Source organism: Lepidochelys olivacea (assembly GCF_965140295.1).
Source record: "Lepidochelys olivacea isolate rLepOli2 genome assembly, chromosome: 1".
NCBI lineage: Eukaryota > Metazoa > Chordata > Testudines > Cheloniidae > Lepidochelys > Lepidochelys olivacea.
In genome coordinates this window covers 33476708-33491767 of record NC_140411.1, presented here as the reverse complement: position 1 = coordinate 33491767, position 15060 = coordinate 33476708, and the positions used below count along the sequence as shown (strand labels likewise).

Sequence of the window (15060 nt, the reverse complement as noted above, 5' to 3'; positions counted from 1 at the left end):
GGGAAGGGTAACCACCTTTCTGTATACAGTGCTATAAAATCCCTCCTGGCCAGAGGAAAAATCCTTTCACCTGTAAAGGGTTAAGAAGCTAAGGTAACCCCGCTGGCACCTACCCAAACTGGCTATTGAGGGGACAAGATTCTTTCAAATCTGGAGGGGGGGGAGGTTTTTTTCTGTCTGTGTGATACCTTTGCTGGGAACAGATCAAGGATGCAAGCCTCCAACTCCTTTAAAGTTAGTAAGTAATCTAACTAGAAAATGCATTAGGTTTTCTTTGTTTTGGCTTGTAAATTCACTGTGCTGGAGGGAATATGTATTCCTGTTTTTGTGCCTTTTTGTAACTTAAGGTTTTGCCTAGAGGGATTCTCTATGTTTTAAATCTGACTGCCTGTAAGATTATCTTCCATTCTGATCTTACAGAGTTGTTCTCTTATCTTTTTTTTTGTTCTTCTAATAAAGTTCTGATTTTGAAGAATCTGACTGGGTTTTTTTGGGTCTTAAAAATCCAAGGAGTTTGTGCTCATCTTGTTTATTCTCAAGCCTCCCCAGGAAAGGGGGTGTAAGGGCTTGGGGGGATATTTTGGGGAAATAGGAACTCCAAGTGGTCCTTCCCTGTTCTTTGTCTAAAACACTTGGTGATGGCAGCATTTTACCTAATCCAAGGGGAAAGACTTTGTGCCTTGTGGAAGTTTTAACCTAAGCTGGTAGAAATAAACTTAGGGGGTCTTTCATGCGGGTCCCCACATCTGTACCCTAGAGTTCGGAGTGGGGAAGGAACCTTGACAGAGACTTATCTTGATTTTCTTGTCTTGGTTTGTTCATATTCAGAAGTAGTTGTTTGTGGTGTTCAAGGGACAGAGGATAAATTGTCATTGGTCAATATCAAGGCATTTGAATAGCTAACGAGAAACATGGCCACAGTCAAAAGTGAGTCTGGAACTATTTTCTTGGTTGAAAGGATGGTGGATGCTTATGTAGGTCTTGGTAGGGACATAAAAAAATAAAAGGCTCCTCAGTGCTCCATAAGGGATACTTCCAGAGGGAAAACTTTTATGTGTGTTCCTACTGATGGCTTACTTATACTTGAGTTTCCTGAAAGTATCAATATTTGAGACAGCAGGCAAACTCTGACATATCACTGCATATAGTATAGGCCCATAAAATCATTCCAACCAATAAAATCATTTCAAAACTAGATACATACTGAGTATGCCCTATTTCTTCTCTTAAAGCCTCTGTAGCATAGAGAAATACTGAGAGGGCTTTCAGAGCTAACTAAGGCAAAGTAGGGGAGAGATCAACTAAATATTGCACAGACTATGAAGGAGAGGGATATGGTTAAAAATAAGCATTCTGCTTCTTGGTCTGTTGCCAGAAATATGAAGCGTTGTTTTGTTGCTCTTTAATGTTTTACTGGGGAAAAAAACGGAATCGTGGAGCGGATGTGATGGAAGAAGGCAACCGTAACAATGGAGGAAGAGTCCTGTGTAAGTTTGTGTCTCTCACCAACAGAAGTTGGTCCAATAAAAGATATTACCTTACCTACCTTGTCTTTCTAATATCCTGAGACCAACACGGCTACAACAATTCTAAAAAGGGAATGTAAACATTAAAAACAAAAACTAAAAACATTCTATTTTGGATGGTTTGTCAGTAATTCTTGGCATCTTGCCAGAAGAAAATGCCTACTTTCTCATGAAGTAGATACTCATAGTTGTACCTGTTACTGAGAGCACATTTTCAGATTGTCCTTACTGTTCATCTGTAGAACAAGTCTTGCTTAACACATACTTATTTTACCAGAAGTGGGCAAAGAAAGGGGATACAAAAAACAGTAGCTGAATTACATAACGACCATCTCAGACTTGTTTACTACCACTGGCAGTAAATAGCTAAATCAAACTAATACTGCTCTGAAAATAAATACACACATGAAAAGAAACGACGATTGAAACAACATTCGCAGGTCCACACCAGAAAGGAGGAACACAAATTTCACAAGGTTGGATGCTTCCTTGTACTTGATCCATACCTTTTTTGCTCCACATAATTGAGCTGACAATGTCCAACTAACATGTTTTTCTATTGATATTTTGATACTTCCACTTACTTGGAGTCCTGGTTAGAATTAGGAGGTACCGAAACATGGAAGTGGGGGAAATTTAAAAAGTTTTAAACACCAAAAAATAAGTGTGAGGTTAATTTGGATGGATGAGTGAAGGTTGGGATTGATTGTTTTATCCAGTCAGGTTGACCCATCCATAATTAAAATGATTCGCAATACAGTTTCAATCAAATAATCATGGGATAGAATGATAATACTTTAGAGCATAATTTTGAATTTGATTTGAATGAGAGAAGAACTGGGCCATCATTATTATTTGTTGTATTTGACTACAACATTATATCTTGGCAATGGAATGCTAATAAGATGACAGCATTGCTGGAATGTAATTCACATTAAAATATCATCAAGACAACAAGATTCAATTTTAACACACACAAAATAAAGCCTAACATTCAAATAATTACACAACTCTTTCAGTTTGACTAAAATTCTTTACAGTCCAATTTTAAAACTTTGTTTTTGCTAAGGAAAATCAACTGAAGCAAGAAAGTATCCGTAACATCAGGAAGAATACCCAAATCCTAAAAATTGCAAGACCAGAAAAGACAACTTTGTACATGATTCAGTCTGATCCACCTGCTTCTGCCTTGCTTGCACTAGTGGTTCTTGAATCTTTTTGGTGCCCAAAGAATTTCCCTTTGGATTCTGTTCCACTCTCCAAATGCATTTACTGTTAAGAACAGATTCATGATACCTAACTAAACTTTTCCTTCCTTAGTGTCCAGCTGTTGCTGTTTGTTCTACCATTTTCAACACTTCGAATGGTTCCTGGCCTTCACTGATTTTGTTTCCATTTAAGGAACACCCCATGTGAACTGTTTAAAAAAGGACTTGTCATTTGGATATGATCTTCTTATTCTTTATGCTTCTGTGGGGCTGCTGCAGTCTGCTAGCCTCTTCCTGGTGATGCAACAAGTTTGATGCAACAAGTTGTATAATCAGCTTCTGGCAGTTTCTTAAAATAATGTAGCACCCTGTATCACTAAAGCAGGTTATAATTGAGAAGTTTTCTATTATGAATTTTTTGGTATAGACAAGTGGCTGCTCTATGGTAAGAACAGCATTAAAGTCACCAAAAAGGGATTATGGAAAATAAGCAAACAAATCAGTATTGGAATCAATCTGAATCAGGCATGGGATTGTAAAAATCTGTAAAAGTTTTTTCTCATTGAATGTATATTATGGTCAGGGCCTATGTGTTCTGGAACCACAATTTGCAATAGAATTCACCTCTTGACACAGAATTGTGTGCCAGAGTCTGATGTTTCATTTAAAAAAAAAGTTTCTAGCCTATATGGTTGAGCTCAGTGGGACTACAGATATATAAAAAGTTCATTGATCCTTAGATTCTAAGATCAGAAGAAATCACTGTGATCATCTAGTTCAGGGATCGGCAACCTTTGGCATGCGGCCCGCCAGGGTAAGCCCCCTGCCTGGCCAGGCCTGTTTGTTTACCTGTAACGTCCACAGGTTTGGGCGATCGCAGCTCCCACCTGCCGCAGTTTGTCTTCCAGGCCAATAGGGGCTGCGGGAAGTGGCGGCCAGCACATCCCTTGGCCCGTGCCACTTCCCGGAGCCCCCATTGGCCTGGAACGATGAACCGGGGCCAGTAAGAGCTTCAATCGGCCGAAACTGCGGACCCGACAGGTAAACAAACCAGCCCGGCCCATCAGGGGGCTTACCCTTGCAGGCCGCGTGCCAAAGGTTGCCAAACCCTGATCTAGTTTGACTTCATGTATAGCACAGATCATAGAACTTCCCCAAAGTAATTCGTAGAGCATATATTTTAGAAAAATATCCAATCTTGATTTAATAATTGTCAGTGATGGCAAATTCAGCACAACCCTTGGTAATTTGTTTTAAATGATTAATTGCTCTCACCATTAAAACTGTATACCTTATTTCTAGTCTGAATGTGTCTAGCTTCAACTTCTAGCCATTGAATTGTGTTATATCTTTCTCTGCTAGATTTTGAAGGGACCAATATTAAATATTCCCTATGTAGGTACTTACAGACTGTAATCAAGTCACCCCATAACTGTTGCTTTGTTGAGCTAAATAGATTGAGCTTATTGAGTCTATCACTCTAAGACATGTTTTCTAATCCTTTAATCATTCCTGTGATTCTTCTGTGAACCCTGTCCAATTTATCAACATCCTTCTTAAACTGTGGGCACCAGAACTGGACACAGTATCCCAACAATGATTGATACCATTTTGGACCTGTACCACTCCTTTGCCTGATTAAAAAAAAGTTTAATGAACTTGTTTATATGTCAAATGCTGTATTTTCTTGGAATAACTAACAGACAAAGGTAGAAGAGTGAACGTTGGACAGTGGTTCAGGTACCAGCCTGGGATTCATGAGACCTGGGTTCAATTTCTCCTATGATAGATACTTCTAATGTGAATTTGGGTAAGTCATTTAGTCTCTCTGGCCCAGATTAAACGGTATTTAAGAGTTGCAGTACTCAGCATTGCGATGTCTAGCTGATTTATGAATCTAAATCTCATTTTCACAGGTATTTAGGCACTTAGGAGCCAAAATCTCATTGGCAGTTGAAGAGATTTAAGTGCCCAAATCCTTTTTGAAAATGAGATTTAGGCACCTGAATCAGTTAGGCATTGCAACAATGAGCACAGCAATGCCTAAATACCTTTTAAAATCTGGCATCTGGGCCTTAGTTTGCCATCTGTAAAATTGAGGTAATAGTACTTTCTTACCTTACAGTGGTGTTGCTAGCATAAAAATAAATTAAAGATTGTGAGATGCTCAGATACTGTGGCAATGGTGGCCATACAAGTATGTTAGGTAGATATTATAAAAGTACATATACATTTCTGCAATGGTGGCCATACAAGTATGTTAGGTCGATAAATAGAAGTACATATACATTTCTTTTGTGTGTATTCCCTTTAGATGTCACTGTTACATGTTTTTCTCAAAAAAAATAATTTCTACTATTTCATAACTTTTATAGAAGACATGAGCATATTTTTTGTTTTGCCAGTATTGTGCATTAAGCCTGCCAATATATAATGGGTTTGGTCAGTGCTTAGTTTATAATGAAAGAGATGCTGGGGCTCAAGCAATTTTATTTACTTTCAAGCCCTGGCACAAATTAAGTACTGGGTTTGGTGTTCCTATCTGCTGTAAAATGTGGAGGATAACAAATAGAATTGAAAAAGGAATAGACATTTTTCAAGATCAGTGAAAAGGGCTGCAGGGCAAATGTAGCATTCTAACAGGGCCCACTCCTGGGATGCTGAGTGCCCCAGCTTCTGTGGCCTGAAGCAGGAGTTGAGGATACTCATCCCCTTGCAGGAGGTGCCCGACCCCTCAAAGGAAAGCACCCTCAATTACCCTAGGAAAAGGAGAAACAATGTTTTACAAGGAGGGAAATAAGATCCGAGAAAAGACCCAGAAATGGAGAAATCCCAGATTCGGTACTGTTACCTGATTTATGTATGAAATGTCGATTGTACAGTAACGTGAACAGTATATACTGGCCGTGCCCTATTTTGGAACTATAGAAGACTGGTGAACCATAAAGAAGCCAAAACAATTACTATAATAAAACTGTGTCAGATGGTAATATCTGAAAGATGACGTTAAAAAAATCTCTAGTGATTCTTGTAATGGGACAGTCAGCCTTTGGTTTGAAGCCTTTTTAATTTTTGGCTCACCATACATTGGATCAGAGAGAGAGACGTGACACAATCAGAAACTTTGTGTTAATTCTGGATTTTTCTTGTTTACAGGACAGCATAATTATTTATGTGCTGGAAGGAATGACTGCATAGTTGATAAGATTCGTAGGAAGAACTGTCCAGCATGTCGCTTGAGGAAGTGCTGTCAAGCTGGCATGGTCCTTGGAGGTAAGATTCTTGTAAAGCCTGGATTCAGAAAAATAACCAATCAGGAACTTTACTGCAATCCATTTAGTGTAAATATTACTACTTTGGAACTTCAATGACTTAAATAAAGGACATTAAGTTAAGGAAAATATATTTCTAGAGGGATAATTTGTCTGGGTATTTTAAATAGTTTTAAACTCATTTTAAATTCTTCTGAATAAAAACACCTTCAAATGAATTCTCTTTCTGGAGCAAAGTTTGTCTTGTATTGCATATACATAGGTGGCTCACTAACATGGACTGATCTTGCAGGCTTTTATTTGTTTTTATTTTATTTTTTTGGAGTTGGAGAACTTGTTTTAGGAAATAAGTGGGAATTGAAAATAAAGTAGTTCACTCTCTGTGTCTCTATCCACCTTTCGTCTGGGTGGATGGCAGCAGCATTCTGTCCTTCTGCTTTAGTGAGTAGGGAGAGGGCTTGTTAGCTCTGGCCCTACATGGACTGGATACTGAGAGCTGAGAACTCCAGTCTGCCCTGGTATATAGTAATAAAACAGAGAGGTTGGTATAGACAGCATTCTGCTTTTTCTGGGTAACTGCAAGCAAAGCCAGTGGAAAGCTGAACACTGCTTCAGCAGACCCACAGCCTGGGAGCCACTGCCTTATAGGGAGACAGTCCAGTCACACGGTAAGTTTTGGAGTGCTTACATGCAGAAAGGACAGATACATATCCCTGTATTTTTCAAACTGCTGATGTAGCATTTTAGACGGTAACTCCCATTAACCGTGCACAGCTTTTGAAAATGTATGGCTAAGATGATAAGAAAAGAGCTATTCGAGGATGGTAGAATGGAGAAAAATGGATAAACCCGAATAATAGAAGAGAATTAAAACAATAATTTTAAAAATACAAAGAAAGAAGAGACAGAATAAACTAGTATGTCTTGAATGGCATTCATTTAGAGCTGTAGAACCTATTAGATTTTTTTTTAACTAACTTGTTTCAGCTGGAAAAAAATCAAGATTACACTGTGGGTGGTAGATATTTAGGGCATAGGGCTCTATGTGTCACCTTTACATCTGCACATGAAGGGGAGAAGGAGCTTGTACCCACATATGGGGCTTGGGATTAGGGGTATGGAAGGGAAATTGCCATTTACAGTATGCTTCCCTATCTCCAATTCCCACTGAAGACCCTCTGGGGTTTAGGCTTTGCAAAGTTGGGTGGATGGGGGTGGAGAAACTGCCTGGGTTATTCGGGATTGTGCATCTACTCTGTAAACAAACACCACACAAAAAAAAAGCTAAAATATCTAGATGGACTAAGACACTGTTTCCTCTTGGTTTCCTCTTTAAAAATTGGATGTTTGTCTCCTCCCTTTAGGGGAGCTCAGGAGCAGTGGCCACAAAGAACTGAGCTGTTCAAGAATCAGTGTGAGTTTGGCAGTACAGTGGGGGTAAAAAATATCCATGCCAAAATCTCTTGCCTCCTGTGAATACCCTGGAATCCACACTTTACAGTGGGAAACACCCAGCTTCTTCCACAGGTGTGGATATCACCCAGACACTTTTGCATTTAGTAAAGAGGGACTATTCATATGCATAAAGTTAAGTACATGTTTATGAGTTTGCAGGCTGTGGGGTCTAAGGGCTTCTCTACATATGAAGTTACTCAGGAATAACTCCATGTGTGGACATTCTTATGCTGGAACAAGAGTGCCATGTTCCTGTTTAACTTAACTTTGAAGGGCGTAAGGGTGCAAATGGTTTGTCATGGACAGAGCAGGGGATGGCAGGAGAACATTGGGAGTGGGTGGTGTACTGCAGGTGCTTTCTCCTTTAGTCCACAAGTTGTGGCCACCTCTTGAAGCAGGGTGGCCCATGCTACAAGTGTGGCATCAGTCTCTGAACGGTTAACAGAGGATAACACAACTCATAATTTGTCTGTGCCTTTAAATAAGCGAAACTCAAAGGCAACCACTTAGTTGCAGTGCTTGAGGGCAAGGCTCTGACTGGGCACTGGGGTTCTAAGCTAGAACTGATGAGCTCCTGCACTGCCCCAGTCTCACCCAGCACTGCTCCTGGGCCCTGAGAAGAAGCTGACAAGACTGCTCGCTGGGTTGCTGGATCCCACTTGGTCACTGTCTCCTCCTGGCCCTTCTAGCCTGCTCTGAGTAGGTTTCCTTCAGCAGGAGGAAAGGAGTACTTGTGGCACCTTAGAGACTAACCAATTTATTTGAGCATAAGCTTTCGTGAGCTACAGCTCACTTCATCGGATGCATACTGTGGAAAGTGTAGAAGATCATAGAATCATAGAATATCAGGGTTGGAAGGGACCCCAGAAGGTCATCTAGTCCAACCCCCTGCTCGAAGCAGGACCAATTCCCAGTTAAATCATCCCAGCCAGGGCTTTGTCAAGCCTGACCTTAAAAACCTCTAAGGAAGGAGATTCTACCACCTCCCTAGGTAACGCATTCCAGTGTTTCACCACCCTCTTAGTGAAAAAGTTTTTCCTAATATCCAATCTAAACCTCCCCCACTGCAACTTGAGACCATTACTCCTCGTTCTGTCATCTGCTACCATTGAGAACAGTCTAGAGCCATCCTCTTTGGAACCCACTTTCAGGTAGTTGAAAGCAGCTATCAAATCCCCCCTCATTCTTCTCTTCTGCAGGCTAAACAATCCCAGCTCCCTCAGCCTCTCCTCATAACTCATGTGTTCCAGACCCCTAATCATTTTTGTTGCCCTTCGCTGGACTCTCTCCAATTTATCCACATCCTTCTTGAAGTGTGGGGCCCAAAACTGGACACAGTACTCCAGATGAGGCCTCACCAATGTCGAATAGAGGGGAACGATCATGTCCCTCGATCTGCTCGCTATGCCCCTACTTATACATCCCAAAATGCCATTGGCCTTCTTGGCAACAAGGGCACACTGCTGACACATATCCAGCTTCTCGTCCACTGTCACCCTAGGTCCTTTTCCGCAGAACTGCTGCCTAGCCATTCGGTCCCTAGTCTGTAGCTGTGCATTGGGTTCTTCCGTCCTAAGTGAAGGACCCTGCACTTATCCTTATTGAACCTCATCAGATTTCTTTTGGCCCAATCCTCCAATTTGTCTAGGTCCTTCTGTATCCTATCCCTCCCCTCCAGCGTATCTACCACTCCTCCCAGTTTAGTATCATCCGCAAATTTGCTGAGAGTGCAATCCACACCATCCTCCAGATCATTTATGAAGATATTGAACAAAACCGGCCCCAGGACCGACCCTTGGGGCACTCCACTTGATACCGGCTGCCAACTAGACATGGAGCCATTGATCACTACCCGTTGATCCCGACAATCTAGCCAGCTTTCTACCCACCTTACAGTGAATTCATCCAGCCCATACTTCCTTAACTTGCTGACAAGAATACTGTGGGAGACCGTGTCAAAAGCTTTGCTAAAGTCAATAAACAATACATCCACTGCTTTCCCTTCATCCACAGAACCAGTAATCTCATCATAAAAGGCGATTAGATTAGTCAGGCATGACCTTCCCTTGGTGAATCCATGCTGGCTGTTCCTGATCACTTTCCTCTCATGCAAGTGCTTCAGGATTGATTCTTTGAGGACCTGCTCCATGATTTTTCCAGGGACTGAGGTGAGGCTGACTGGCCTGTAGTTCCCAGGATCCTCCTTCTTCCCTTTTTTAAAGATTGGCACTACATTAGCCTTTTTCCAGTCATCCGGGACTTCCCCCGTTCGCCACGAGTTTTCAAAGATAATGGCCAATGGCTCTGCAATCACAGCCGCCAATTCCTTCAGCACTCTCGGATGCAACTCGTCCGGCCCCATGGACTTGTGCACGTCCAGCTTTTCTAAATAGTCCCTAACCACCTCTATCTCCACAGAGGGCTGGCCATCTCTTCCCCATTTTGTGATGCCCAGCGCAGCAGTCTGGGAGCTGACCTTGTTAGATCTTTTTATATACACACAAAGCATGAAAAAATACCTCCGTCCACCCCACTCTCCTGCTGGTAATAGCTTATCTAAAGTGATCACTCTCCTTACACTGTGTATGATAATCAAGTTGGGCCATTTCCAACACAAATCCAGGTTTTCTCACCCCCCCCCACCCCTATCATCCCCCCCCACACACACACAAACCCACTCTCAGCAGGAGGTATCCAGGCACCAACACCCCCAGCTAGGGCCAGAAAAGGCCTGATAGAACCTATCACAAGGGCTTTTCAGGGCTGTCTAAATTATGCCAGAGACTGGGCTGGGCTTAAAGCCCCTGGAACCTTGTCTCCTCCTGGACTGAATTCAGTGCAGCACAGAACCTCACCCAAGGTCTTTAATGAGTACAAGTGGTCGTGGCCTCTGTTTTTATGTCTGATGAGGTATAGATGACACCTACAGCATCCCACATGGTCCTATCATGATGAGGGTATTGAGTCTGTACTTCTCAGCAGGGAGTGTGCCACATGGTGAGTCATCAACTTCACTTTCTGCAGCATCTAGAAATTCCAGAGAGTTCTCCCATCTAAGTGCTTCTGGGAACTCGGTTTGTCGCAGGAGATCTGTCAGATCATCACAGCTTTAGGTGCCAATTGTATATAGAAAGATTAAATCTGAAGGCTTGACTTTTTCTGCACTTTGCATGTGTTTGTGGATGCTGGATTAGAAAAAAAATGCTTGGTCTTCCATTTACCTAATGCAAGTGTAAGGATTTGAAAAAAGGAATGAGACATCTGTGCTTCTTGCTGCAGATGATAAGAGCAAACGCTGTTGAAAATTCATAAATTCTAGATACTGACACATGAGAGCCTGACAAGAGGCTGTGCAATAACAATCACGTTTCAAAATATAAGAAATTATAAACACAATTGAATTACAATAAGTGTTTTGTTTCCTAACCTGTATTAGACTGCTTAGCAGTCACAGCAGCTAGTCATGTTGCATTTCCAACTGACAGTAACACATTTTAGAAGAAAATGTATATTCACATTAACAGAGAATAGCTTTCATTCTTCAAAGAGATTATGCTGCTGGAAATAAATCAGGTAAAACTGACCGGCTGTAAACCTTTCCGCAAATTAACATTGTGCTTTTAAACCCACATTTTCCCATTAGTTCCCCTACCCAGGTGAACAAATCCCACGTTTGTCCGTAGTAGTATAAAGAACCTCTTTGAAAGTGTATGCTTAACCGCGGTTAAGCATATACACTTTCAAAGAGGTTCTTTATACTACTATTCTTAATACTTTCTGCAAAAAGTTGAGAAAACAAGTACACCAATATTTTAAAATATGTAACAATCTTGTAGTTTCTTATACACTTAAATAAGTCTGCATGATTTAAACAATCCATATTCTTAGGGTGATAGTCCCTTTATCACTCTGGCATCTGTATCAATGCTGTGCCACTGCCTTCTGCTGGGGATCCATAATTCCCATGATAATTATGCGGTAAAAGTGCAATAAATAGGGTCGCAGCGCCAAAATTCACTTCATATTGAACAAAAGGGAATGCAAAGGCTAAAAATGATCTTTCCACCAAAGAAATGCAAATTCACTTTCACTTTAACATTCAAACTTATTTTCCTAACTTTTAAACCCCACTAGGTTCCTAAAAAGGGACAAGGATGAAAAAAAAATTGGGAACCCTTGAGTAATTCATATACTTATTCATACAGATACAGGAGATGGGGGCGGGGGGGGAGAATACTGAACATTTTCTCTTTAAAAGATATTCATAGTGCTCCTGAAAACCAGATCCCCTCAATAATAGCATAATATGAAATGTCTAGTTTATATCCTTATTTTTTACACTGACCTGAAAGTTATTTGGAACAGGTAAATAGCATTTTCAATTTTTGCAGAGGATTGGGAATCTAGTGTTTTGTAAGGCTTCAATATCATTCATAATCCTAATCTCTCTTGCGTTGTTTGAGGGCAGTAATGATAATTTAAAGAAAATGTGATAAAAATTGTTATATGATACACTTTTGTTGCTAGTTCCAGCACTTTTTTATTATTCCCTTTGAACAAGAGTTGAGCAATGAGTGTGAATTTAGTAGATTTATGAATGTGAGTTTGGCACATTTACCCATCGATTTACATAATAGAGACAATTGAGGCTGGATTTTAGGGCCTGATCCTGCACCATTAAAATCAATGGGAGCAGCATTGGAGCCTTAATGCCAAACACACCTTTAGATTGTACCAGTACCATTACTGGCTTTAGTATTTGTTGTCTGTCTGTGGGGAAGCTGTTCCTGTGAGTCACCTTCTGTGTAAACTGGAAGCAAAACTATATGGAAGCATTCTGTGGCCATACTAAAAAGTGTACTTTTGTTGGAGTTTTAAAGTTAGTACTGTATTAAATACAGTGCAGATTTGGAGCCATACATTGTCTTCAGAATCAAAACTACTTCCATCCAGTAGACTTCAATAAAAAACCCTGTGCAAGGAAAAAAGAAATTATAGATAGGAAAAATGCTTATTGAGTCATCTAGTTTGTCCTCATCTGTCACAGCAAGGTTGTTCCTCACAGTATATATTTTCTAGGGTTTTGGCCAGTCCTGTTCTACATGTGCCAAAATGAAATAGCTCCTCCATTTATTTTGGGAGATTATTCCACATTATCGCAGTTCTCAGAGTTAGGAGTTTTGAGTCCTTGCTCACCCCCGTACCCACACAGAGCCAGGTCTGTGGGAGCGCATGACTCCAGCAGATCTCCCCACCCAGGAGCGCCACATAGTCCTGTTTCCCACCTGATTTCTTGGGGGAGAAATCCTTTAAGAATGTCCCAATATTCACCAGAAAGGCATATCCAGCAGTACATGGGGCCAAAGGAAAGGGGATATAACACCTCCTTGCAGAGCCAGAACTCCAGCAATCTCCTCTCCTTTCTCAGCTGCACCAGGTGGGGTAGCTGCACCTTTACAGCTTCAGCAGCCCAATGACGTCAGCAGTTCCAGACTCTGGGGGATGGGAGATTGTTGGGTGGGCATAGCGAGCACGCGACTTCACTGCCCTAAACCATACTGACATTAGAGCATATGCTCCATAATTGCTCAGTGGAGTTTTGCTCTCTTGCGTCTGACACCTCCGGAGACCAAAGCCTCCCCCTTGTATAGCATGTGGTGCAAGGTTTCAAGAGGAGAGAGGCTTATGTAGAAACAGGACGAAAAGTACTATCAAATGGGAGTGTACTAAATCTATATAGAAAGCTCAGCCTTATATTTTTTCCAAGAGAAGGATGTTGCGCGGGAATGGCCCAAATGTTAAGGAAAAGGGGGGTTTATGGTTGGGTTATTTTTTAATGAGGATTATAAAAGCACAGAATAAATGACTGAGAGCCATCCAGTTGTGCCACTGATGGCCTGTTCCTATTATTGGTTGCCATCATCCTTTCTCTGCCCTCTATTGTTTGTTACACTCAGTTGTTGCTTTTCATTTTTAAGAAGGGTATAAGTTGTTGGGGCAGGAACCGTGTCCACCTGTGTGATTGTACGCTAGCTAGCACAAGAAAGCCCAGATGCTGGGCACAGCTATAATACACATAATTAATTTGGGCCCCAACTGGGCAAAGATCCGTAAGCACATTCCTAACTTTAAGGATATAAATTGCCCCGTTAACTGTAATGTAACTACCCATAGTGTCCTAGACTTTAAGGGCATAAGGGACCTAGATCATCTAGTCTGACCTCCTGTATATCACCAATACCAACCAGCACCAAAATCCAACTACTAAAATTAGACCGACGTTTACAGCCACTGGAGGTTAGACTGTTGTGTACCACAGGCAGAGAATAGAGGAGATCAAAGTGTACCAGTGCTCGAGTCCCCCTCTATGGCAGGGAAATGATTAGGTGGGATATTCCCAAATAATCCTGACAAGTGACCTCCACACACATGCTGCAGAGGAAGGCAAGAAGTCCCCAAGATCATTGCTAGTCTTACCTGGGGAAAAAATCCTTCCTGACCTCACATATGGTGATTAGTTAGACCCTGAGCATGTGAGCAAGAACTAGCCAGCCAAGCACCTGAAAGAGAGAGAGAGAGAGAATGCTTGATGCTACCTCAGCACTGTGTTTTTAAGTTAGGCATGTGCTTAAGTATCTTGTTGAATCAGAACCATATTTTTCCTTTCCTTAATGTCATTCCATTAACCATCAATCTAAGCAATTTTCTCACAGTTTGTTTGCAGCCTGCTATAGTGCAAAACCTCCCTTTCAGTTCTTAAACAAGCTATATATATTTAGTTCTTTTGGTCTTTCCCTGCAGCCCCTTAATCATGCATTGAAATCTTCAATGCCGACACTTAATATTGCTTAACCAACCTGAGACAGGCTACAAGACTTTACAGAGACTATGAGTATCTAATGATTCCCACTTGGTATAGACTGGCATGTATGGCTGTTTAGTCATTGGACTAAACTTACTGCTGGGAGCAGTGAGTGTAGCCTCCGCTGACAGCTATTGAGCAGCACCTTCTATTGAGTGCTACCTGTTCTTATGGTCTACTTAGCACAGGAGTGAATTGGATTGTGTGTATATTATATTAACAACACATTAGCTATGTTTTCAGAAACGAATTTCTAAGCAGTTAAATGCATCTGAATGATTTTAGAATTAATTTTGATGTGCTGTAAGTAAATAGGTCCGTAGAGTACTCACAAACTCTCTTGTAGAAACACTGCAGTCTAATTTGCATTTATAGCACCCTAAGTAATAATTCTTCTTCTTTAGTAATTAAAAAGTTAAAATACTGTGGACCTTTATATTCTGACACTTCTCCCCCTGGAGTTGTCACTCCCTCAGTTTTGTCATTAGCTTTCTGGTAACATCATTCCAGAACTGAACACATTAATTTGTCACCTCCTTGCGCTTCTGCATGCATGCCCCACATGAATGACACTTCTGCATATGTAGTACACAATCACATTTGTCTTGTGTTGTTTCTGTACTGCATTGCAAACTTATATGCAGTCTCCTGAATACGGTTGCCCCAGCTTTCTCTGACTGTTACAGCTTTCTGGATTTTTCCCTTCCACTGAATCTATGCTGCCAATTATTTTTCCA

The 15060-nt window shown here is 41.1% G+C and overlaps 1 protein-coding gene across 1 annotated transcript in view; it reads left to right on the top strand.

Moving 5' to 3' along the window:
* Nucleotides 1-15060, top strand: part of PGR (progesterone receptor) — a 54075-nt gene that overhangs the window by 19366 nt on the left and 19649 nt on the right. Inside the window, exon 3 of the mRNA XM_084613384.1 lies at nucleotides 5891-6007. Within this exon, the coding sequence (XP_084469510.1) occupies nucleotides 5891-6007 (117 nt within the window). The remainder of the gene's footprint in view (nucleotides 1-5890; nucleotides 6008-15060) is intronic.